We start from the raw sequence: 24,803 nt of genomic DNA on the forward strand, positions 1-24,803 counted from the left end.
ATATTTCAGGTTCAAATCTTAATGTATTAACACATAAAATGGTAGTAAGTCCAATCGAAAAAAAAAATGTAGTAAGTCTTGCAGTAGAATTTTATTTCAGATATGGACGGGAAAAATTCGCCACAAGTTTTATCACAAAAATATTTCATTCTCAAATTGTCCTTTTGCTTTCTCGCAAAGTCGCAAGTGATAGCCATGTAGGTAAGTCGTAAGTTCTTGAAAAAATCCATTTCCGATCAAAGCTAAGTTATAGAGAAGAACCTCTCCCAATTCATAGGTAACAACTAGTATGTCTACATTTTTACGTCAATTACTTGGAATGGAATATTGATTTTAAACCCACTTCATCAAAGCTTCTTTACATGTAGCCATGTAGGGTTTAGCAGTAACTACTTAATTTTGATTTAATTGAGTCATTCTTAGTTTCAAATGCTTTTCTGACTAAAACTTTGAGCCTGTTAAAAAGGAAATTGCTGGCATAACGTCTTCGTACCAACAAAAAATTCAGTAGGTTTTGTGTATGGCTGGCCACACGGTGTGGCCAACTAACATACAAGTAACTCTTAATCAAGTAACCTCTATTGATGACCTAGTAACTAGTAACCCCTGACCAAGTAACCCCTCCAACCTACGTAGTAACCTCGAACCTAGTAACCCCTCTAACTTACCTAGTAACCCCTCCGATCTAGTAACCCCTGACCTAGCCACCAATTCCATCACTAAAGCAGCACCAAATCACCAATTCCAACCACCACAACAATCAACCATCTCCCTTCTCACGCACTTCCAAAATCTATGAATTTGAATGGGTGCAAAATAACCCCAAAATAAGTTGAAAAAGATTAAAACAAAATAAAAAGTCCTACCATATATATTTCCTTGATTGCTGTCAGGTAGCTAGGAAATTGTGTTGAAAAAAAAGTAGCTAGAAATGACGAGATTGACGGAATGACGGTTGACGAGGGAGTACGAGTAGTCCAGTGAATCTCCGCCCCCATTCCTTCACTCTTGACTTTTTCTTCCTCCTCCCAACTCCATTGTTAAACCACAACTCCTCCTGCTCTTTTCCCCTGCGCAACCAAACAACCAGCAACAACAATTTCGACTTCTAATCCACTGGCAATCAGTGTTTCAGCGACCAATAATAATGATTTCGGCCATTAATTGCAACAATTTGATAAGGAGCATCTTCAATTTTCGCCTAATTGAAAACCCATATTTGTGGTGTAGAAGAAAAGAGGAGAGAGAAAATCCAATTGCTATCTCGAGAAGGAAAGTAATTTGTGGCTGGTGTGGCCAGCCACATATGAAAGTTTGTGCAAAAAATTTAGCTTCTTGGTACTTGTTTTAACATTGGCAAAGCTTTAACTTCTTAAGACATTTCATAATCTAGTCAAGGCTACAAACGTTGTACAAAGATGAGAATAGTGCTCTTCAAGATATAAGGCTATTGCACACCTGTAGTAGTCTGATGAATTTCAAAACAACTGCATGCTACAAGCACATAGGTTTTTAACTTGCATACATATCAAGGAATGCGGACAAACACGAGAATATTAACTTAGCTATTGACCTATCAATTAGTAGTAGTTGCATTATGGCATCAGCAGAGAGTTCCATTTCAACAAGAATGGAAGGCAACAAAATCTGGCAGCTGATACAGAAAACTATCTAGAAAGAAAGGAGGCAACATAGAAGTGAACTCATTCCTAGACGCCAAAACTTTACAGTCATGTACACTTTACTCCTAGCTGAAATAACTTCTAATTCTGTACAAAATTCACCAGGCATAAAGTTATCAGAAACAACCCCATGACTCAATGCATGAGTGACACTAGCAATGCGCTTCCAAAGGGGAGCGGGAATGTAAGGAGAGCATTCAAAGCTAAATTCTTGGCTGAAAAACAGCTACTGATATCTAGTTATGTACACAAAATAAAGCAAGAATATTACCCATCAAAACAACCAACACTTATCAGGAGCTTGGTGGTAAAGGACTTGGAGGTGGGGGGCTTGCAGGCAAAGGGCTAGCAGGCGAGGGACTTGCAGGTGAGGGATTACCTCCAGGACGAGGAGGCCTTCTGAAATACTTGGATGTGAAGGACTCGGCAACTGAAGGGTACTTTCCCTTAACATAAGTCTCCAAGCACTTGATGTATGAGAAGTCCACATTCTGTCCGTCTGTTGAAACCACATAAAAGCAACGGCTTTCTTGGAAGTTGCTATGCTTTTTAACCTGAATATAGCAACATGAAAAGATTTTAGAAATTATTTAGACTTCATAAAATAAAAAAGGATTTCAATAGCAAGAGCTACGTATAGAATACCGTAATAAAATCAACTCCAGCCCCAATTTTAGCCGCTTTATCAGGATGGTAGTTCAGCACATTGTCAATAACATACTTTTGATCATCAGGAGGAAGAGGTTCTCCATCATTACACCTACAAATTAATAATTGTAACACAATGCCAGTCAGTGAAAAAGGAAAGCTTAATAAATAAAGAAATGCTATCAGATTGATGTACAAAAATTTCCCGTTTGTGTAATTCTCACGGTCTCACCCAGCCCAGCACAAGATCCCCCCCCCCCCCCCCCCCACAAATTAAATAATTCCAACTACCTGCATAAATCATACAAACAGCCAGAAGAAACAAACCAAGTTCTGCACACCTACTCCTAGGTATTTTCAACTGATAAAACCAGAATTTATCATCAATAGTCCAGTTGTCAGTTTGTCACCATCAGAGTTTGCACCTTCCAGTACACCTCTGGTTTGTATCTGTGAACCCTGTACCATTCTTTCACACAGAAATGCAGATTTATACTTTGTTTCATTTTAGTTGACACATGTGCCAACACAGGATTTCAACTATCAATATATTCACTTTATCGGCAGACAAAAAGCTAAATGAGTCCATTCTAGGTGAAATGCATCTAACAATATATTCACTTATCGACAGACAAAACTATCAATATATTCACTTATCGACAGACAAAACTATCAATATATTCACTTATCGACAGACCTAAAAAAATAAAATGATATTCAGAAAATGAAGTCACAAAAAACAAAAGAAAACAAATATCAAATTATCAATACTCCTAGGTGAAATGAATCTAACAAGACAGCATCACTTTTTTCAATAATCACTGAAGGAACAAGGTAATATATAGAGCCTATGTCAAAACTTTTCAACTAATAAGAAACGGACAACAATTATCATCCTTGCAAATTAAACTAAGAAATGCATCAATCAATTAAATACAGTAGAGAAAAGTTGTAGATATACCCAGACTGATGCATGATTCTTCGAATCGACTGCATAACCAATTCAACTTCAGATAGGACATCTTGCTCTTCAGCTGGAAATAAGTCCATTCTTTTTCTAGTAGCAGTTAGTGCCACACTTGCAGAATCATCATTTTGTCCCCTTGGAGGTCGATTCTGGTTAGGGTTATGATTTTGATTCTTCCTGCTTTTCCACTCACCAGTGTTTGAGGAGCCCCAGCCACGACCACCTTCAGGCCGTTTTTTATTCCATCCAGACCCTCCAGGCTGTCCCCAAGGTGATTGTGAATCATCAGAAGAATCCTTCTTCCAAGCTGAAGAATTTGGTTTCCCCCAAGAGTCTTGTTTCTCACTATCCTTTACAAAGTTGGTCTCTTCAGAACCCCAACCAGATGAATCCTCAGACTGCTTTGACTTATCAGAACCCCATTGATCAGAACTTAGTGCAGACTTCTTTAGGGTTGAATCACTAGGCTGTCCCCATGAAGATTGAGACTTACCCTCTCCTTTTTTGGCATCCCAGTTACTCAGACCATCTTCTGCAGAGGCCTTATCCAGTTTCCAGTCACCAACACTTTCAGCATTACTCTTTGGTTGTCCCCAAGAGGATTTTGCATTGTTTTCTTTCTTCTGAAAGTCCCAACTTCCAGACCCACTAGCCCCACTTCCCTTCTCTAACTTCCAGCTACCTGCAGCTTCATTGCTATTGTCCGACTGTCCCCAAGCAGATGCCTGTGGCCTGCCTTCCTTTTGAGATCCCCCAGAGCTGGAAACACCATTGGCTTTACTAGTGCCCCAGCCACCAGGACTTGTATTACCATTAACCTTGCCAGAACTCCACCCATCGGCACTACTTCCAATGTTCTTATCCTGTTGATAAACTTTATCAGATTTCTTTCTTCATAATAAGAATTATTAAAACAACACAAATATATCTGCGTTAAATCTCCTAAATCATACTCCCCCCATTACTATTGAGACACTAGCACTTTTCACGCATGCCAAGGCATAAGTTTGACCATTAATATCTTTAATAGTACGGTTGATATTATGAAAATATAAATTGAGACTTCTCCAACAATATATTATACAACATTAAACAATTATATATAAGTAAAAAAAATTAACTTAAAGCTAATAGGAGAATAGTACAAAAGGTCAAAGTGTGTCACAAAAAAACAAAAAAAAAAAGGTAGTACTGTAAAATGAGTACATGATAGATCAGCCATATAGGATTTACACCAAAAATTATGTTAGAAAAAAAGCTTTGATAACAGAGATATCATGCAGTATACAAAATAAAATCAATAGAAAAACAAAAATACAGGTATATAATTTAGGTTTAACTCTGCAAGATATAAAAGCAATTCAAATTTCAAGTGGTCTGTTGAACAAATGAGGAAAGTCCTTTACCTCTTTGCTATCATTACTGGTTGGGTCAACTTGCTGTCCCCAAGACTGAACATTGCTTCCTTTCTTATTGGAATCCCAGCTTCTACCGACTCCCTGCTGATTGATCTTTGAAGAACCCCATCCACCATCATTATTGTCGTCGTTCTTTTGCCAGGATGAATCTTTAGGCTGTCCCCAAGTCACTGCCTTGTTCTCTACTTTCTCAGATACCCCTTGGGAAACAGGGTGCTGGTTACCCTGACCAGAGCTCCAGCTACCAGACCCTTTATGACTTTTACCCCAGGGTTTTCCTTGTCTTGCACAATCTAGTTTATTTCCCCCTTTTTTCTCACCCTTACTAGCCCAGTCATTACTTCTTCCGAATCTGGTATCCTTTCCTCCAGTAGAATCCCAGCCTTTAGAACTTGAACGCTGATTCTGTTCATAATTCCAGCCACTTGTTCCTCCCAGGTTCCCAGAATCTCCTTGAGGATCATTTTTCTTCCACCCAACGCAATCAGTTTCTTTGGCTGGTTTACCCCAGGCTTTACAGGGCTCTTTAGAATTAGAATCATTCGCATCCCAACCATTTTCCTTAGATGAACTTTCAGGCTGTGGAAGATCCTTCTTTGGTCCCCAAGCTGACCAACCACCACCTTCTCCGGAGCCGGAAGCAAGATCTTTTTGGGAATCACTTTCCTTCCAGCCTGCATTTTCATCAGCCTCTTTGACTGCACCCCATGCAGATGAAGGTTGTTTTGGTTTAGACCCAGCCCAAGACTTTGAAGATTCCCAACCACCTGTTCTTGGTGAATCTTCTTGCTTGGACAGATCTTTCTTTGAACCCCAATTTGCCCAACCACCACCATCTGCTGAGACAGAGCCACAAACTTCCTTAAGATCATTCTTGATGCTAGTGTCATTAGGCTCTTTGACTGGTTGGCCCCAAGTAGGTGAAGGCTCCCCATGATTAGATCCACCCCAAATTTTTGATGCATCCAATTCATCAATCTTCGATAAATCTTCTGGCTGTGGCTGATTTTTCTTCGACCCCCACGAAGACCAACCATCAGACTTGGATGCATCTTCTGGCTGTGACTGACTTTTCTTTGATCCCCAAGAAGACCAACCACTGCCTTCTGCTGAGCCAGAACCAGTATCAGTTTTGTTTGCATTCCATCCTATACCAGATGAAGGTATTGCATCCCAACTTGATCCACCTGCTCCAGGAATTACAGAATCTAAACCCATTTCAATAGCGTCGTCAAAGACAGCCTTGTTTTCCTGTTCAGGGGATAAAGCTTGTTCCATGTATACATCCGTGTCAAAGTTGTCAATATCTTCACCCAAACCCCCACTATCAACCTCTTCCTCATTTGCGCTACTCATCAGATGAAGGAAGTTGTAAACATCAGTTGGTTTGTCAGCCAATTCAATCTGTGGGATTTGAATAGTGATCAGCAAAGCAATTGGATGAAATAACAAACGGCGAATATAGATTTTCAAACACACGTGAATTATAAACAGGACACAATACCTCTTTTGTGTCCCAGAGGAGATCGAACTTGGCACCAGTACCAATAGCAACACGCTTACCCCACGAGCATGATCCTACAATGCTTGCCAGAGTATCCACATGACACTTCTCAGAAGCTCTTTCAAAACACTTGCGCGGTGTCTGGCCAAGGAGGAAAAAAACATACACGACACAATATATTAAATATCATTAAAAGATCACTGATAATAAATACTAGTTACTCTCATTCATTATATAGGCCACATAATATAGTTTTATATGTCATAAATTAATTTCATTCAAGGGAAAAAAATTCAGCATTAAACACAAATTTTCTAGATAATTCTCACTTCCTCGGATCAGCATTTGATGCAATGTTTATAAAAATTATCAAATACTCATAAACTTTTAAATATCCTGATTCAAAGGATCCTTTTCTGCCTCAGCTATGAACAGCAATTGCCTTATATGATGAACTTGAGGAGTATCAAGAACTAAAAATAAAATTAAATAAAGTGAAACTTCTTACATATAGAGTTGCCTCAGTGAAAGGAATTTGAACATTCAGTGTTCGGCATAAAGTCTTTATTCCATTCGTATTGAAGCCAACCAAATTCCCTGCGCAAGTCATACTACTGGCCAACAAAAGCAGATGCTCTTTGAGAACACCTTTTGTGACCATAGTTACAGATGTTGAAAGGCGCTGCAATTACCAGAAAACATACATTTAGCGAGTTGGTCAAACAAATTTTGATTTTTTTAAGAAAACAGTAATACTTCCTCAGTTCTTTTATAACTTGCAACACTTCCCAATTCACCGCTTGAAAATGCATTGGTTCAATAGCTAATATCTTATATTACTACTAAAGTTTTAAAATTTTAATTTATAATAATATTATGTTATGACAATAAAAGTGAGACACTGAGACGAATCAAACAAAGGAAGTAACAATAAAGCACCAGTGTTAATGAAGAGAATATAATTGCAAATACAAAAGTGACTGTCTACTACTCGCAAATATTAGCAAATGTTATGCATGGAAAACCTAAGTTTAATGAAGAGAGAGAGAGAGAGAGAGAGAGAGAGAGAGAGAGAGAGAGAGAGAGAGAGAGACTTAGGTATCTCCACAATCAGATATATCTTCAAATAAATTTGTGCAAAATCAGAAGCTTTTAGATAATGAGTAGAGTCGCCGCCTCAGGAAATTGAACACCAGTCTCAGATCATTGTAACAATTAAGAACCATGCAGCAACATCTAATTACCTAAAGTTGTGCCAATGCATAGATAGATAGAGTTCACATCGGTGTGAACCCAAAAAGGAGAGGTTCACCCCAAACATTATATTGGCAAAGAAAAGAAGAATTATATAGACTATTTCCACAAACCACAAAATTAGATAAAATTTAGTAAGTTTATCCTAAGAATGAAAATTAATAATTACTACATCAACTCAGAGCATTGTCAACAAGGAATATACATAAATAACCGAATGATAACTAATACACAGGTTGAATCCACACGCATACAGAGTCAAAGTTACTAAGCATTACTAAGCATGACGATGAACACAACAATGCTAGGTGATACAAAACAGGCTGAAAATTTGTTGACCAAGGGGATAAAAAAAAACACAGCACCTGCTTCCAACAAGATGATAAACCAAAGAGCAAAAGGCACATATCTAAATGCAAATCCAGCCAAAACCAAAACAACCAGCGCACAATACAATCTCATAGCCAAAAAACATGATATAAAAAGCTGAATTCTAATCTCAAGGGATCTTTGAAGCAGGAGACAATAGTAATACGGAGCAGCACTCATTTTCCCTTCTACTTCAAAGAAGCATGTCAAGTCACAGGGCCCTTATACAAACCTCAAAGATGTTGGTAGTAACCGACACACTAAGCTTCAATGTATCAAGACACGATTTTTAATCAAATCAAATGGGTATCTAAATTACAAAAGAAAAAATTTTAAAATCACCTGGAGCAAGACGCAGTCTATATCACACCAATATATAAAAGATGTTTAGAGGATGGAAATAAAGCAATACAAGCAAGTAGTGATGGAAAATCAGTTGAAATGTACCTGCACTGCCTGATCAAAGGCGCAGGATATTCCAAATAAATCCTGGATTTGCTTTATTGCGTATGGAATAGAGCGCCTTGTATCAATCAGATGAAATACAGGTAGACAACAATCCAGTACAATCCTCCACGCATCACCACTTTGCCTGACAGCTGTCTTCTCCAGAGCCACCTCCACAGCTAATTCACCCTTTGTACTGCTACAGGGACTCTGTACCCAAGTTGTAGTGCCTGGACTAATCCAGGTAATATTGACAGTGGAAATTCGAGGATCACCTGCAAAACAAAACAAAACAAATTTCAAGATTTACTAAATTCATCCGATCTTCAGGAGAAAATTTAACAGAAAGAACACATATAGCAGCCTCCACTCAGTGCAGAAGCAGTATCCTAATTCAGATTTCCATGCAACAATGTTCTGATTCTCTTAGAAGGGAAAATGTCATTAGAATTATTGATAAGAAAGTACATCAGAATAGGACAAGTCTTCCATAATAATGCAAAAAGGAACTCCATACCATCAAAACCCTCTCTTTCAACTCATCTCAAACCAAGTTTAAAAACCTTGCAACGAAAAGAAAAGAAGACTAAAGATTCCACATCTTTCAACACCTTCATTTCACCCAAAACCAAGGAACCAATTAAACCAGGTATCATTTACACAAACATAATCAGTGTAATGTTACATTACAACCTTATTTGCATCCTAACACTCAGTAAAATTATAACTGTTATCCTATGCATAAAACCTACATCCTTTTATCACAAATTAGGTGCCAGCACCATTTACAGTTAAAAACAAAATTTTCACTCTTCTAAATGATTTCACTCCCTAAATCAGTCTTAACTCATTAAGCTAGTAATTTCCACTATGACCATCTTAAAATAAAGGTCAAAACTCAAAACTGCATGGGTAATCCATACACAAGTGTTGGACAAGTGAGTACCTATTGCAGACAAAGTAATCAATCCATATTTCATATTTACAGAGTGTTGTGAGCTTTACATAACAGAGGGAATCATAACTAGTAAAAGTAAAAAAATATTCCATAAAGTTGCAGCTGAAAATCAGAAGATGCATGAAACCAATTAAGTGTTAAAGCAAGAATATATCTCCTTACTCCCAAACTATCATTCTTCTAGAAGCTTACAGTCCTGTTCTTGACCAATAAACTTACTAGCATCACCTACACAGATACACACATCTTACACAGCACAACTTATCGCTAAAAAACACAGTTTCTAAGATACAGATTAAACTCCCCGCAATTGAGCGACAAAACCATTGCTATTACAGCATACTTAAGCTAACATGCTTTGAAACGGAAATGACATCCACTGCAGTACAAAAGTTAAACATGGGGGCAAAACATTCATACCACAAGAAAGCAACTCAGTACAAATAGAATTTATCAAGCAAATTCTGAAAATTTCCCAAAATTAAGTAAAAAGAACCTTTAATAATTGTATCCAATAGAACTGGGCAGATCATATCAGCCATGATATGTTTTGTTCTTTCCAAATCAGAGTCGGGCATGTCTTGCCAATAGAATTTCAAACATGGCATGTCAGTCCATTTGCTATCAGAATGGTTGAAAAAGCAACATTCACTGCCATCAGAGAAGAAAGAGATTCAGAAATCAGAGCTATCAGAAGCATTCGCAGTCATCCATAGCATAAGCAGGGATCATAATTGACACAGCTATTATGACTCAAAATTATTATGCACTGTTTTATCCACGAAATTATGTATGAATAACTATCATCAAATTATCACCATCAGAACAATCAGATACTACACTGCAAAAAAACAAGAAACATGTCATGAACCTACCTGACAGACAAAAGTATCCTCTTAAAATGATAACTATATTTCTTCTTCTTACGCAACATGTTTACTTGTTCTTCACATTTTTGTAAAATGTCACGCATACCAATGCCCGATGACTTTAGCAAGCCCTACACAACATAAAACTTGTCACATAATTGAAACCTTTCTACAAGGAAAACTAATGTTTACAAAGTCAATAAGATATAAGAGGGTAAAAAGTCTACAAACCACATTGAGATGAATATGACCAACAAGTCCTGTGTCCATTTCACAACTTTCAGGTTCAAGCTTTGGCCGCTTGTACCTGTATGGAGCGATCCCATAAGCATTCAAGCAGCATAAAAACAGATAAAATATATATGGAATGTAAAGCATCTATTGCAACTGTAAAGAACAAACATTTACCAACATAGCATCACTCATTTGAATATACTAGAAAGACTTGGATCACACAATAAATCAACATTTTAATTTTGTAAGCACATCTGTACGACTGTACATGAATGATTGACAATTTGAATCAAACATAAGTAGTTAAGAATATTACTTATGGACCAAGGGAAAAAGTACTGAAGAGATATGGCAACATAAATTTCTCAACAAGGCATAACAACAACACCATATAGAATACTTATACCCAAAAAAAGGTGGTAAAAGAAACTTACTCAATTGATAGCTCAATTGCAGCATCTCTGAGGCTAACCTTTTTCAAATGATTTTTTACCAGGCATGATGCATTTTCTTGACAATACTTCCTACCACAACAACAATCATTCAGATATAATATAACCCGCCAATCATTATTATCATTCCTGAAATTCGCACGGCAGAACAATATTTCCTGGTACAAGTAAGATGAATCAGCAGCTAACAAACAAGGAATAAGAATTCAAATAGAAATTCATCAAGTAAACATACACCATAAGCTAGATTAACAATTTAAAGTCAATATGTTCTTGTTAGTAATAACTAAACAGACAATGAAAGAATACCTTCATCATATCCCAAGAAGAATTACTATTGGGAGAAGAGTCCAGAACAGCCTTGTAAGCAGGATTTGACATGGCAGTTGCTGCCAAAACTCCAACAGGCTCTCCAGCAGGAAACAGACTCTGGGATGCCATCCCACCAATCCCATATTCAAATTGAATGACAGAATTACTGCTGATATTTCTAACGGTGCCATCATAACAAATGACAACATCTCTAAGAACTGCCATCAAATTCTTAAACAGCGTTCCAGGCTCAGCCAGTCCTTTTGATGAACGGACAATTACCTCCCTGGTAGCAATAGAGTGAACTATCTCTTCATAAGGATCCAGGCCATGGAAGAAACAACTTGTTACAAATCCAAACTCCTCTGAAGGATGCGAAGTTGCATATGGATACTTTTGTTGAAAGAGACTAGCCACTTCCTCCACCAGTCCACTAGAATAAAACTTCCTTCTATCAGAAAGCTGCAGTCCCAAAAACCCAATTTGCTGAACAATTTTATCAATTGCAGAGTCACTCCTAGAATCAATCAGATTTCCAAGTGCTGAAGATATAAGAATAAAATTTCCAACTGGGGATTTGAGCTCCCGAATATGATTTTCAAATTGCAGCTGCACTAGTTCATTGAAGGATGATCTTAGCTGCATTAACAGGGGTGAAAGATCTTGTAAATTCCTTTGAATATTTTGCAACTCAGATTTGGGGAAAAAAAAATCATGCAGCCCCACACTAAAACCCTCAGAAAACAAATTTTCCATCAAAAGGGGTTGCAAAGAGTCAAAAAAGTTCAAAGCATCTTTTGGGCTTTTGTTAAAGAACAATGACGTGAGAACGTCACTAATGACTGATGCCACAATATCCCGATTGAAGTCTAACTTTAATACTTCACTGTCATGTATCAACAGTCTATCGCCATGACATTCAAAGTGGGTTGGTAAAGCCGTCTGCAAAACTTGCTGAGCAGTCCAGAGAGGACCAGAAGAATATGCTTTCTCTTTTTTCGAAACTGAAGGACATGCTTTCCACAGTGCAGGAGATGGCAAAAGATTAGAGGCATACATAGCCAATTGGTTAGCCGATGATCTGTCAAGAAAATGAACCTTAAACATAGTCTTTAAAGACAACAGAGAATCAGTAGATAGCTGCAAGTTCAGATTTCCATTATGTGAACTCAGCAACTGTTTCTCAACAGAAAACAGCTCCAAAACTTCAGCCCTAGCAGAAAGCGACTGAGGATAAAATAAGTGAACACAGTCCCCATCAAAATCTGCAGCCAGAGGACCACACATAAGAGGGTTAATTTTGACCACATGATCTTCATGAATGTACACATGCAATGCTTGAAGAGAATGCTTATGCGTAGTAGGAGGTCGATTAATGAAAACTATATCCCCATCCATAATCCTCCTATGAACAACTTGGCCAAGTCTTAGAAACGTATGCCCCTTAGAACCCTCCCTCAACGAATATGTTGACAACCCATCCCTAAAGGTGAGACACAAGTTGTTATCTACCAGATTTTGAAGGTACTGTATATTATGCACGTTCACTCTCTCTTCAAATGTCATTTTTTGGGCAATCTCACAGGGCACACCAACTTCATTTACAGCCCTGTAAGCATCACCGGTGATGACAGACCTTGAAGAGAAACCAGACCCTTTGCTTATGAACAAGGTTTTCATTTTGTCGACCCAAGCTTTTGAAGTGTTGTTGCCTTCTTTGCTTACCCCATACCGGTTGTCACCATCATGAGCAGCCTGCCAAAAGAAATTACTGCCTGTTAATAAGTAAATCTGTACTCTCCCAATAATAATTAGCTCATGCAATTGCATTTTTACATCTAAGTAAAACTATGGGCATTACAAGTTATACCTTCCCAGTGCCTCTGACTTGGAGATACTGTGAAACAGCAACTTGCAAATCGTTGGCTTCAACTTCATGCGACTCGAAATTGGGTTCACCAGATCGAGAGCTCCTTATAACCTCGATTTGCCTGAGAACTTTCTTCATCATCGCTGAGCAAAGATCCTAAAACATCACAAGGCAATAATTATAACAGGTTTAAGTATTGAAATGTCAAACATACAAATATAGCACAACTCACCGATGACATAACACTAACTCCATCTGATACATCTGGAACAGATAAGCAGTTAGGAGGAACAGGTACATAGCGCAAAATGTACCCCTCTTGCGGGATGTATCCTTTCTTTGCAAGCTTTCTTCTTGTATCTTCAGGTAATTTTTTCAACATCGCTAGAACCTGATTAGTTGTGAGTAGATGGATGAGCAAATATGTGAGTAGATGGATGAGCAAATATGACTAAACTCCAGGATGCACATCAATGGATAAGTTCGGGGAAGGGGGGCACACTTAGATAATCAAGATATACATAAGATAATTTTAAACTCTATTTTGATTATTATTTGATTAGAAAAATTTAAAGAGGGAAAGAGTGTTGGTACATAAGAAAGAATAACATAAAACACAATAAAAAAATATTGATGGGTACTAACAGATTTACTGAAACTCAGTCAACCAACCGACAATTATGATTACATTATTGCAATACTGGAACCAACATACATATGAACTGACAAAGATCATAAGCTTCGAGTACATCAACACTTAACACAGAATACTTTTGATGTCATTGAAAGTAAATAACAAAGCAAACAGCACAGTTACATCTGTAACCCAAATCTTTTGAGAAAGTTCCAAAGACAGCAAAAAATCATGGGATCAAACCTCAGAAGGAAGCAGCGTCCTAGCACAACCATCCCCATATCTGTAACCATATCTTTCAAGAAAGTTCCAGCCATCTTGCACTCTTGATCTGGTTGGTATTCTCAGCTCAAGGAAAACAGCCCCGTCACTGTTCTTGATATCTTTTATCGATACACTGCAGGCTTCCTAAGAAAAAATCGAACCACAATGAAGTAAATACAAACAAAAAACAGCATATATAAAACTATAAATTTACACACACAAAACAAAAACACATGGTAAATACACAGTTTTCTCCACACACCATTCTGAAGAGTCCAAATAAACAAAGCTTAAAATGGCAGGTCCAGATATAGCATACAGCAGGGTAAATTTTAATTAAAAATGAACTTACAAGTTACAACTAGAATGTAGTCAAGAAAATTTGTACACTTGAGACTTTATCCTACACACTAGAATTGAAGTCAGGAAAATTTGTTCACTTGCGACTTTTTTCCTATGGTGCCTATTTTCTCATAAATTGGACCGTGATATGTAATTAAACAATAATGAACATAAGCTCAATAGTTTTACGCATTAATTAATATCTGCATTCATTTTGTAATAACAGACAAAGTAAAATAATTTAATGACCTATAAGTATTCAAGAAAGCAAAAGTTTATATAAGACTCTTAGGGGGTGTTTGGTTCATCAAGTTGGAATGAATTGGTATGGAATCTCATACTAAAGAGGTATGGATTCTAAAACTCATACTAATCTAATGTTGTTTGGTTTTATCGTTGGAATGGATTCTATCCTTCATAAATAGAATGGATTGTGAATCTTAAAGGGAGGGGTGGGTATCTGATTCCATGGGTGGGGGGGGGGGGGGAGTTAGAACCCCTTGGTATCAGATTCCATAACTAAAAACCTCAACCAAACAATAAGTGTTGGTGTTGTAGTTTGAAAGGGACCCCTTAAAAGTTTCTAACTCACAATTGTTATCTAAATTAGTATTAAAAAAAATGTCTTGTTACAAAATTCATGAGAAACATAGCCAAAGCATTTACCCCTCTGATTTCTTATTGCAGACTCTTGTTTCTAGGAGAGTTTAGTGGGTGTGAGAAGATGGACTAGGAAAGAAAGTGTATGTATAAAAAGTAGATGGTTGTATATAAGTTGAATGTATGGTAAAAAATAAGGGGTGAATATTAGGATAAGGGGGTAAGTAGAAAAAAAGTGTAAATATTGTAGAATAAGGGTATAGAAAAGTTGGACAATATGAATAAATAACACAGCCAGCACAGGAACCCCCTTCCTTCAACATGAATTTGCCACTGCAACAGTAACTATGAACTTAATCACTTCCCTTCAGAAGTCATGACTCCCACAACTGACCATCTTAAGTCTTAACTCAGAAAGACATTGATAACAAAAAAGGGTCCCTTTCAAACTACAACACCAACACTTATTGTTTTCGAGCTGACCATTAAGGTTCATTAATTATAGGTGAATTGTAAATACAAAGTAATATTCTATTTTACTTCTACATTAGAATGTACAATACATAAATGCACTCTGTTCAAAGCTACCCTAACTAAATATGTTCAATACATTGATCCTAAAGCCCACGCGGGGGCAGAGGGGGGGGGTACCAGCAATCCAGCACTAGCTTCAAAAAGTTATCATCCAATTTGTTTATATTTCAGATTTTAAAGATAACATATAGAGCATAAGTTGTAAGTTTGTCACACAATTTTTAAAAAAAACAAGATATACATACAGAACATGAATACTTACATCACAACATGCAGACAATAATTTCTCCGCAACACCATTGTTCTTCACTGGGAACTGGAAAGATATACAACAAGCAAACAAATGAAAGATCAAAGAGGATTGAGCCTATCCATACAATGCAAAATATAACATGCAACGCAAGAGCTTAAGCCAAAGTTAAATAACATTGTAGCAGTTTATAATTGGAACAAGCAAAAATGTTCGAAATGAAAACTCAAATCATTTTGAAATTTGGCGGCAAAAAATTAAAATTTACATAGCCAAAAACACAACAATACAATATCACAGTATCGTGAAATTGAACAAAGGCAGAAACTGATTATGGACTATTACGTACATACGCAGAAGCCGAATCTTAATTTACTATGGAAAATATAGTTAACTACGTACGGCATTGCAATTCCCTATTAATTGGTTGTTCAATTGAGCTCCAAATATATGTGAAGTATAAATTCCACGAAGAAATTCGATGAACTGTTTGGTTGGAATTGGCATAGGAACTTCTGTTACAATTCACACATATTGGCAAACGCTGCTTACCTAGCTCCCTTAGGAAAGTAGACCTTCCCCCAAGACTGCAGAAGACTTCTTATGATCACCCAAACTATTATACACACATCACGGAAAGGATAGCTCCAAACAAATTGCCAATTCATGGTAATTGCAACTTTCTATCTGTAACCAAACAGTTACTTATTACTCTTACATATACTTCCTTTGCTTTTTTTTTTTACAAGCAACGTTTCTTATTTTCACGTTTGCAGATGCATAACTTCAAACATTTATAACTTTAATTATACATTTGAAAAGATTACACTTCCTCTGTTCTTTTTAGTTGCATTACTTTCCTAAAATGGAAGTTTCAAATTAGTTGCATCACTTTCCTTTTTAGATAATAAACTCTTTCTATCTCACTCTTAATCACATCGATCCATTTATTTATTCTCTCTCATCTCCAAAATTGCCTAGGAGTCCGCGATTTGCAAAGAATCTAAAAAAACGGAGGAAGTAATAGATTTTAATAAAGCAGACATTGAAATCAATCTAACAAGATCACAAAATTTTTCATTGAAATCAATCTAACCGGTAAAAATCACAAAATTCAATTTAAGTTGAGTATGTGAATAGTAAGCACTATTGAAATGTTGTGGGTAATTAAAAACAAAGGAATTATTGCCACCAATCTAGTACCTATATCACCTTATATGTGGGTAACCTTAAACTTATTTAGGAATCTAGGACTATCAATAATGTGAAGTATTGCAGCATCAAGAAATGATATCTATCAAATGAAACCATGATATTATGTAAAGAACTGAATATAATGTCAGATCAAAATAAAAAGTGAAAGAAAGCATTTAATGAAGAAATAGCAGCCCACAAGCCCACTCCATCCACAAATGCTTTAACTTATTCAAAATACTATCAACTAAAAAGAGTAAGAAAATTCTAACAGGGGTAATGGTATGAAAGTAAGACAGTGAAATAAAATCTATTTAACAAAAAGACAGTGATGAGTGATGTCATTAACAATATTATAATCATTACTCCAGCAGTGTCCAGCCTTTTTTATCAGAATAAAAGTACTTTTGCAACAACACTGATCTACAAAACATTTACTTCAATTATTTCAACTCCATACCTTTTCTTCAAAAAAAAAAACAAACAAAAAAACTTCATACCTTATTTGACTTCATCTTTAAACACTTGAGGCACACTAAGCTCAACAGACGTTTTAATTCGCTGACATGAGATGGGTGGTAGATAGGTATTGGTAACTCAATATAGCCGAAGTGACCTGATAATAAGGTATTGATAATAAGTAACCACCTTATATCTTTGAGATGTGACAGACAATGAAAAACCAAACCAGATAGGATACTGATGTAGCTAAACTGATTTAAAAGAAGGGAAATCAGCCACCACACTTTGCTCATCTTCCTTCATTTTTGTTTTAACCACAAAGAAAAATCAAGTATAGTATAAAAGAGGGCAAAGTGAACAATGAGGTAAAAATAGAATACAGTAATTTAGTGAAGAAGTAAACATTCTAACTTCTAAGACAAATCTTGATGACTGAAATGATGAATCCTTAATAGGCATTAGTTTAGTAACCCATTACTCACCGGCACATAGATTTGTAAGTGGGGTTTGTTGGAGAATTAAACATTATAGAAAAGTAGTAGGGTAAAAACTAAAGGATATGAGCGGAGAAAATTAATTTTTAAAAATATAATTAAATAAGAGAAGATTTCCAAAATAATAAGTGATGCACTACAAAAATGACCAATTTAGAGAAGTGATGCACTTACAAAAACATAGGGAGTATTTCAATTAAAGGCTAAAGTGGGAAGTACATTATAGTTTACAAAAGCTTGGCCATGATTACACTAGTAAATTAATAAAATGATAAATACAAAGAGGATCCTTAAGACTTCAATGCTGTTATAAAACAGAAAAGTGTTTTTTATGCTACAGGTGCCTTTCATCAAGTTGCTATGATTTAGCTTTACAAGTATATAATTTAATCGGTATGTTGGCCACTAATTTAATTGTTTTTGTTATTTCTCATGTTAAACGAGTAGGCAATTCAATAGCCCATCTAGTAGCAAGATGGGATACCAATGATAGTTCCGAACTAGTATGTATGAACTCTTTCCCCCAAAGTCTCATGACTTTGGCGGAGCTTGATTTGCAATGATAAACCTACTAACTTGTTTCCCTCACACACACACACACACACACAATAACACCCTTCTATATAGGAGAGCATATCAGTCGCACTAAATATTGATAGCCGGGCAAGGTCATTCACAGCAGCATGCCTTCAAGCAACCACTATTCAGTTGTACACGATAAGAGACATTCTGCTTCCATCAAATTTTATTTTTAACAAAAGAGGATATGTTTTACCTTCACACTTTCCGGGTTCTGCAGTACCACAAGACTCGCATTTACCCATTTCCAAAGGTAAGCCTAGAAAAGGATTTGCCAACTGACTAGCATGACTAATTGGACAATCGCTGATGGAAGACGTTCGCTGCAAGGTGAAAAGGGGGAAAAACCTCATTATGCATTACATATAATAGATCAACTACATATAGATTTGGGCAACAATATGTCATCCTTCAAAGAAATTCAATACCATCTTCCGGAAATTAGCCACAACTAGCATTTTTAAAAACTCCAACGCATCTGAGATACTCTTACAGAATAATAACTAACTCATAAATATTTAGAAGCAAAGAAGAGTATATGAACTGGAATTATTAGCCAAGTCATAATCAGAGAAACATGGGAGAAGCAACAGCCACCATCAAACAGGATGGCTGAAATAGGACATGATGATGAGGGAGGGAGGAATTGGAGCACTGCACACGTCATAATAAAACAGCAATTCAACGACAAACAAGTGAGAAAGAACACACACAAAAAATGTTGTAAAGTGCCACTCTCCATACTATAGTAGTAGCATCATTTTTCTTCCTTGCTTGAAGTGAAAATCGTACTCCCTACGTCACAAATTATCTTTTCCTTATGGGGTGTGAGAGGATGTCCACAAATAATCTTATTGTAACTTAATACTATGTATGAAAATTTAACTCATTTATCCATGCAACTGACCCCATCACTAACTTCTTTCTCAAACTCTAAAACTCCAAACTCAATGTCATGTAGGTCCTTTTACCCACTAACTATCTTCCAATCAATTTATTTATTCTAAGACCCCATATTCACCAAAACATCTACTCACCCTTCTAATTCCCTTATTATGTGTGTCCAACGCTAACAAAAAGATTTTATTGGAGGACAAAGGGAGTACTACTCTCTAAAATATTCAACAGGGGTGGAAGGGAGAGAAAAGCATACGATTAGTCGGTTAGTGGAAATTTTCGCTTTATTCAATCTCTACTAGGTGACCCCAGACATTGACCCCTCTCCCTTATTGGCGTAACTCGTAAAATATCAAGCAACTCTTATTCTTTACCTGGAAATTAAGCTTAATTTAACTTCAACAACCTACAAGTATCTTTATTTAATAGAAGACAGATATATGATTGGATCCATAGTTAATATACTTGTACCATTAGTCCATTAGTACTCAAGAAAAAAACAAAAATTATGATGTGTAGCAAATTATAACCAGAAAAACAAGAAGCTGTAGTTGTCCATCTCTTGCACAACCACCATGTACAAATCATATAATGTGCGGATATATGTACACTTCCATGCCAATTGACCAAACTATATTACACTCTTTACGCTTCAAAAGAAAGGACTCCCACCGATTATTTTTCGGCACTAGGGTGTACCTTTGCTTTTGTAGAGGCTTCATTTCAGCAGGAACAAAAAAAGATTTCCATTTTACAAATCACAACCTAAAGAAGCTAGACAGCAGGATATGCCCAAACTAAGAAGCTAATACAGAGCAGCGATAGTACTTTATAAAACCACAAGTGAGCAATGAAAATAAATACAAGATTAATTGATATATACGAAGTATACAAGCTGACCAAACTAACTAGCAGCATTGCAATATCATGACGCACATAAAGCATGAGACAGAAAAATTGAGCTGCCTACTCACAATTTCATGATCGCTTGCAAGGCCGAACTTAATTCCAATCAACTCCCCATCAGGAACAGTTGAAGCCTCACTTTCCTCCATTTTTGAAAGAACAAGAAATTTGATTCAACTTATGGTGGCATACAAGAGAAAAGCACTCCTGTGGAAGAACATCGACACATACAATAATGAGTGAGCACATGTGATTATATCACAAGTTCATAACAGATTAACAGCAGCATCTTTGAAAACAAGGTATTCCTAAACTATGTGAGCTTTTTTCAGTTCTCTCAAAACAATAAAAAAAAAATTTATATATATATAAAGAACCATGTTCATTAGACAAAATTACAAACTACTAATTAAACTAACAATTGATGTATGAAGATTCTCCTCAACACGGAGAATGGATTAATCCAAAAACAAGATACATTGGTGTAACCTAAGTTACTCATGACTCTTCATTGCCCTCATGTGGCCATGCCGAATACTCGGCATGGGTAAAGAATATGCCGTTAGAGGACTTCATTTCGGACTAAGATCATACAAAATTTCATGAAATGGTCTTGTCTAATACTTCAAGCCGGGTCAGAGTGACATACACAGTATCACCTCATCCTAAGCCCAAAATACTACTCCGTACAAGACAAGGTGATTTCTACAGCCAGGATTATTTCAACCAGTCAACAGATAGCCCAAGAAAACAAAATCTCCCATCTTAGGAAACACAACCAATAATGAGACTATCAACAAATCAATTCTCTTAGCTCCGGCTCCACTTCGCCACAAATCGACTAACGGCCAAGCTAATCATTTATTTTACTCAAGACTAAGCGCTAAAAAAGATAAATCACAAGAAACAAATACCCAGAATAACTAGGGCAACCCACATTTACCTCTATGTACAACTATTATTCCTCCATACAACCAAATTGCCAAATTTTTACCAAAAGGGCACACAAAGATACAAAGAAAAAAAGGAAAAAAAATCCCATTTAAAATTTCCAACCACAGTGCAGTGGCTCATTAACATCGCCATTAAAGCAATTTAATCAACTTTTCCAGAAAAGAACAAAACAAAAATAGAACATTTTCTTCTAAAATCACATAAAAATACGAAATTTTTTTACCCAAAAATACAAAATTATGATAACATTGTTTGTAGAAATTTCCCAACAAAATACACTAAAAATTGAATATAAATACACATGCAAAATCACAATCAAAAACATAACTTTCAGTAAAACACAAACAAACGCAGATGATCCCACACTACTGAGAAATTCCACAAGAAAAACCCAAAATGTAACACTAAAATGAGTGAAAAAATCAAACACCAAAAAATTCAAGAATTAAGAAAAAATCAAACGACTTACCAAAATCAGAACACAGTGCTGATTATCCGAGTCCAAGAACAAATTAATTTAGCCAAATGAGAGTGTAAAACCCTAAAATTACCCCCAAAAAACCCCCAAATTCACGAATTTCGGAAGCGAATTTCGGAGGAGAGAGAGTGAAGACGAAGGAGGAGAGAGAAATGGGGGGTCTAAGCTTTTGGTAGTACATGCAGTGAAACCAAATAGTGTGAGTCGTTGAGGTAAAAAAAAATTAATTAAAAATAAAAAATGGGTTTTATGAAATGACTATTTTACCCTTATACCCATTTCCTCTTTTCTCAATCAGTAGTACTGCACAAACTATTTGTGTGGGGTCCACATATTCACAGTCTGTTGCTGAATGGTGTACTAAATTTTTTGACTTATGAAATTACCAAAATGGGTTTGAGGAATTGAGGAGAGTTAAAGGGGTATTTTTGGAATTTGAAGGGAGTTAAAGGGGTATGTGCCACTTTGATAAAAAGCCACAAAAGGGTGAAAAGGAAAAAATAATTTTTTGAAAAGTTTGGCTCAAATTCTAAATATTGGCGAAGTGTTTAAGGTATCCCGCCTAAATTTTGCCATTTTACCAAAGTTGTGGGACTTGTAGAGGGTTGTGTAAATTGTGTTATGCAATCATTATCGTAATTATATCAATAATTATGGAGTCCATATATGCTACTTTTGATTCGTATTATACGTAATTTGGTGTATTATTTGTGAAATATAAAAATTTTAAAAAGTAAAAAGTAAGTAGGTAGCAAGGAATACACAAGTGTAAATTGACTAATTGGAAAATAGAATATAAAAGTAAAAAGTAAGTAGATAGCAAGGAGTATACCAACATGCAAAGAAATTTTTTAACACGGATCTACGCTACCTTAAAATCTATTTTTTTTCGAGATCAATCACCCGAAATTCTTATTGTTCTTCATGCCCAAACTTTGAGGAGACATTTGTCCATGCCTTTAAAGACTATGAATATGCCAGGGCAAAGTGGAGTCACTTTACCACTAAACGACATATCCTATTTGATGATTTTAAAGAGTTCCTTAAAGATAATATCTTTCATCAAATCATATGGAGCTGGTTCTAAGAAGCCTTTATTTTCTTAGAACACGATTTTCAAAATTTTGGAACTATATAACAAGCTTGTCATTAAGAAAAAGAAAAGAGGTATGATTCCAAAGCACTCACAAGTCCAAATGAGAAGGGGGTTTTATATGTGGAGAGCGAAGTCTTACAGGTTTTGAGGGAATGAAAAAGGATTTGGGACTTGTTCTCTTCAACTTATTTCAGATACTTATTACTTATTCCTTAATAAATTCAGATCAGACCAGATCAGAACTTTTGATCATCATTTACTTATTGTTAAATATCGTTAATTGCGTATTAATTTTTTTTATAAAAGTTACATATTTAAAAAGTTCATAATGAGACGAATCTAACAAGATCCATTTTGATAATATTTTTCTTTATAGATTAGTATTAAAATGCGGTCAAAGTTTAGTCATATTATTAAATTAGATCAGAAAAATTCAGATTAGACCTTAAAAAATTCAGACCAGATCTACTTGTTTTAGGTGAAGAGAACAAGTCCATGTACTGCCCTAATGATTTAATCACAACTATGGAGAAAAATGAGAAGATTTAGATTGGGGTATCATACCTCTTTTCCTTTTTCTTAATGACAAGCTTGCTATATAGTTCCAAAATTTTGAAAACGTGTTTTAAAAGAAAAGGCTTCATGGGAACCATATGCATATGATATATCACTAGATTGTAGGCAGTTAAATAAGGAAAAAATATAAGTTTATCTTTGTTTGTGGGAAAAAACAATACCAGGAAGTGACACTTGTTTGTATGTTTTAGTATTATGTCATTGATTTTGTATATAAACACCCCTTAAAACACTTTATATAAAAGTAACTGACCATCCATTTTTTTTTAATATGTTATATTACCACCACTTAAAATTAAAAAGTTAGATAACACCAACCATCATCTGAGTCTGGCCACTTTTTCGATTGGGGAAAGGGCCATATAACGACTGGTTTTTTCTTCGTGTTGTTGTCGTTACAATTGTGGGAGGGTTTTAGATATGAGATATCAACAGTATCGGAAAATATATGTGTGATATATTTTTCATATTGATATTATGAGGAGAATAATATACGTAGTATTTTGGATTATTTATGTTAAGATATTATTCAGTATATTAGGGTTTATGGTTATGATCTCATATTTTGTAGGATTTATTGTTTTCTATCCAATGATCTTAGGTTTTGTATAAATATTCTACCTTTTATTGGATAATGATAAGTCATGCTATTAACTCTTTACTTAAATTTGTCACAAGTTCAATGGGGTTCATTATTAACCGCAAGTGGCGAAGCCAGAAATTTTAAATCGGGGGGACAAATTAACATCATCGCTTAGTTTGAAAAAAATATTGGAGCAAAAATATACTTAAATAGTTAAAGTTTAACAAAATTTTTGAAAATTTCGACGAACAATATATAATATAACTATTTAAATGTATTACTTGTCATAATTACCTATTAGGCTATTACAATCATAATTTGGGGTAAAGTTCATGCAAAACTACAATTACAATGATAGATTCAAATACGTATTTGGAATAATTGTTAAGAAAGAAATTGAAGTAATATTATATTACAAAGATTTTACTACAATTACAATTATAATTCAAATAAGTAAATGGAGTAATGTTAAGAAATAAATTAAAGTAATACTATCTTATACTTCGTAAAGATTTAGGTGTCAAAGCTTATAAAAGATTTATAAAAATACAAAAAAAAATATCGGAAGAAAATGTTTGTAGGTACAATCGAACCTAATCCCTAGAACCCAAACTCATGCATCTCCCTTTGACTGTTGCGCCAACTCCTTTGGTCTATCACATTATGCGCAAAATATTGTATTTAAACTTTTTTTTTTTTGGGAAGTGAGGGGACAAATGTCCCCCCTTGTCCCACGTTGGCTCCGCCAGTGCTTAAGATTGACCTATTAGGTAAACCCCCTTAATCCACTTGTCATTTTTTTTCTTCTAGTGGTGATACCTTTCTAATCAATATCCACAACTTTAACGTTTATTTTCCTTTTTTCCCCTAATGAGGTTGACCCTTTAAGTTGCATTTGGGGGGAATTAGGATTTGTTCTGACATACTGAACTGAACTAATTGGAGCTGAACTAAATAAAGGTTGAAATGAATATTT

At 35.7% G+C, this 24,803-nt stretch overlaps 1 protein-coding gene across 1 annotated transcript; it reads right to left on the bottom strand.

The window, feature by feature from the left end:
* Positions 1-1,492: 1,492 nt before the first annotated feature.
* Positions 1,493-21,773, bottom strand: LOC110718395 (DNA-directed RNA polymerase V subunit 1-like). Its single transcript, XM_021897231.1, has 20 exons — positions 21,564-21,773; positions 20,209-20,347; positions 18,534-18,660; positions 17,303-17,418; positions 15,621-15,674; positions 13,862-14,026; positions 13,217-13,375; positions 12,985-13,140; positions 11,112-12,869; positions 10,785-10,960; positions 10,348-10,423; positions 10,123-10,247; positions 9,744-9,898; positions 8,290-8,564; positions 6,728-6,901; positions 6,220-6,360; positions 4,704-6,119; positions 3,292-4,160; positions 2,328-2,442; positions 1,493-2,236 (listed from the first exon to the last, which is right to left on the bottom strand). The coding sequence occupies exons 2-20, from the start codon at positions 20,287-20,289 to the stop codon at positions 1,976-1,978; spliced, it is 6,399 nt and encodes a 2,132-aa protein (XP_021752923.1). The 5' UTR covers positions 20,290-20,347; positions 21,564-21,773; the 3' UTR covers positions 1,493-1,975.
* Positions 21,774-24,803: the final 3,030 nt, after the last annotated feature.

This window comes from Chenopodium quinoa, unplaced genomic scaffold (assembly GCF_001683475.1).
Source record: "Chenopodium quinoa cultivar QQ74 unplaced genomic scaffold, ASM168347v1, whole genome shotgun sequence".
In the NCBI taxonomy this organism is placed as follows: Eukaryota; Viridiplantae; Streptophyta; class Magnoliopsida; order Caryophyllales; family Amaranthaceae; genus Chenopodium; species Chenopodium quinoa.

Coding starts and splice junctions, on each gene's coding strand:
- LOC110718395 (XM_021897231.1), bottom strand. CDS start 20,289: ATGGAGGAAAGTGAGGCTTCAACTGTTCCTGATGGGGAGTTGATTGGA. Junction 17,419..18,533: donor AGAACCCGGAAAGTGTGAAG/GTAAAACATATC, acceptor CCTTATTATCAG/GTCACTTCGGCTATATTGAG. Junction 9,899..10,122: donor AGGATACTTTTGTCTGTCAG/GTAGGTTCATGA, acceptor CTCTGATGGCAG/TGAATGTTGCTTTTTCAACC.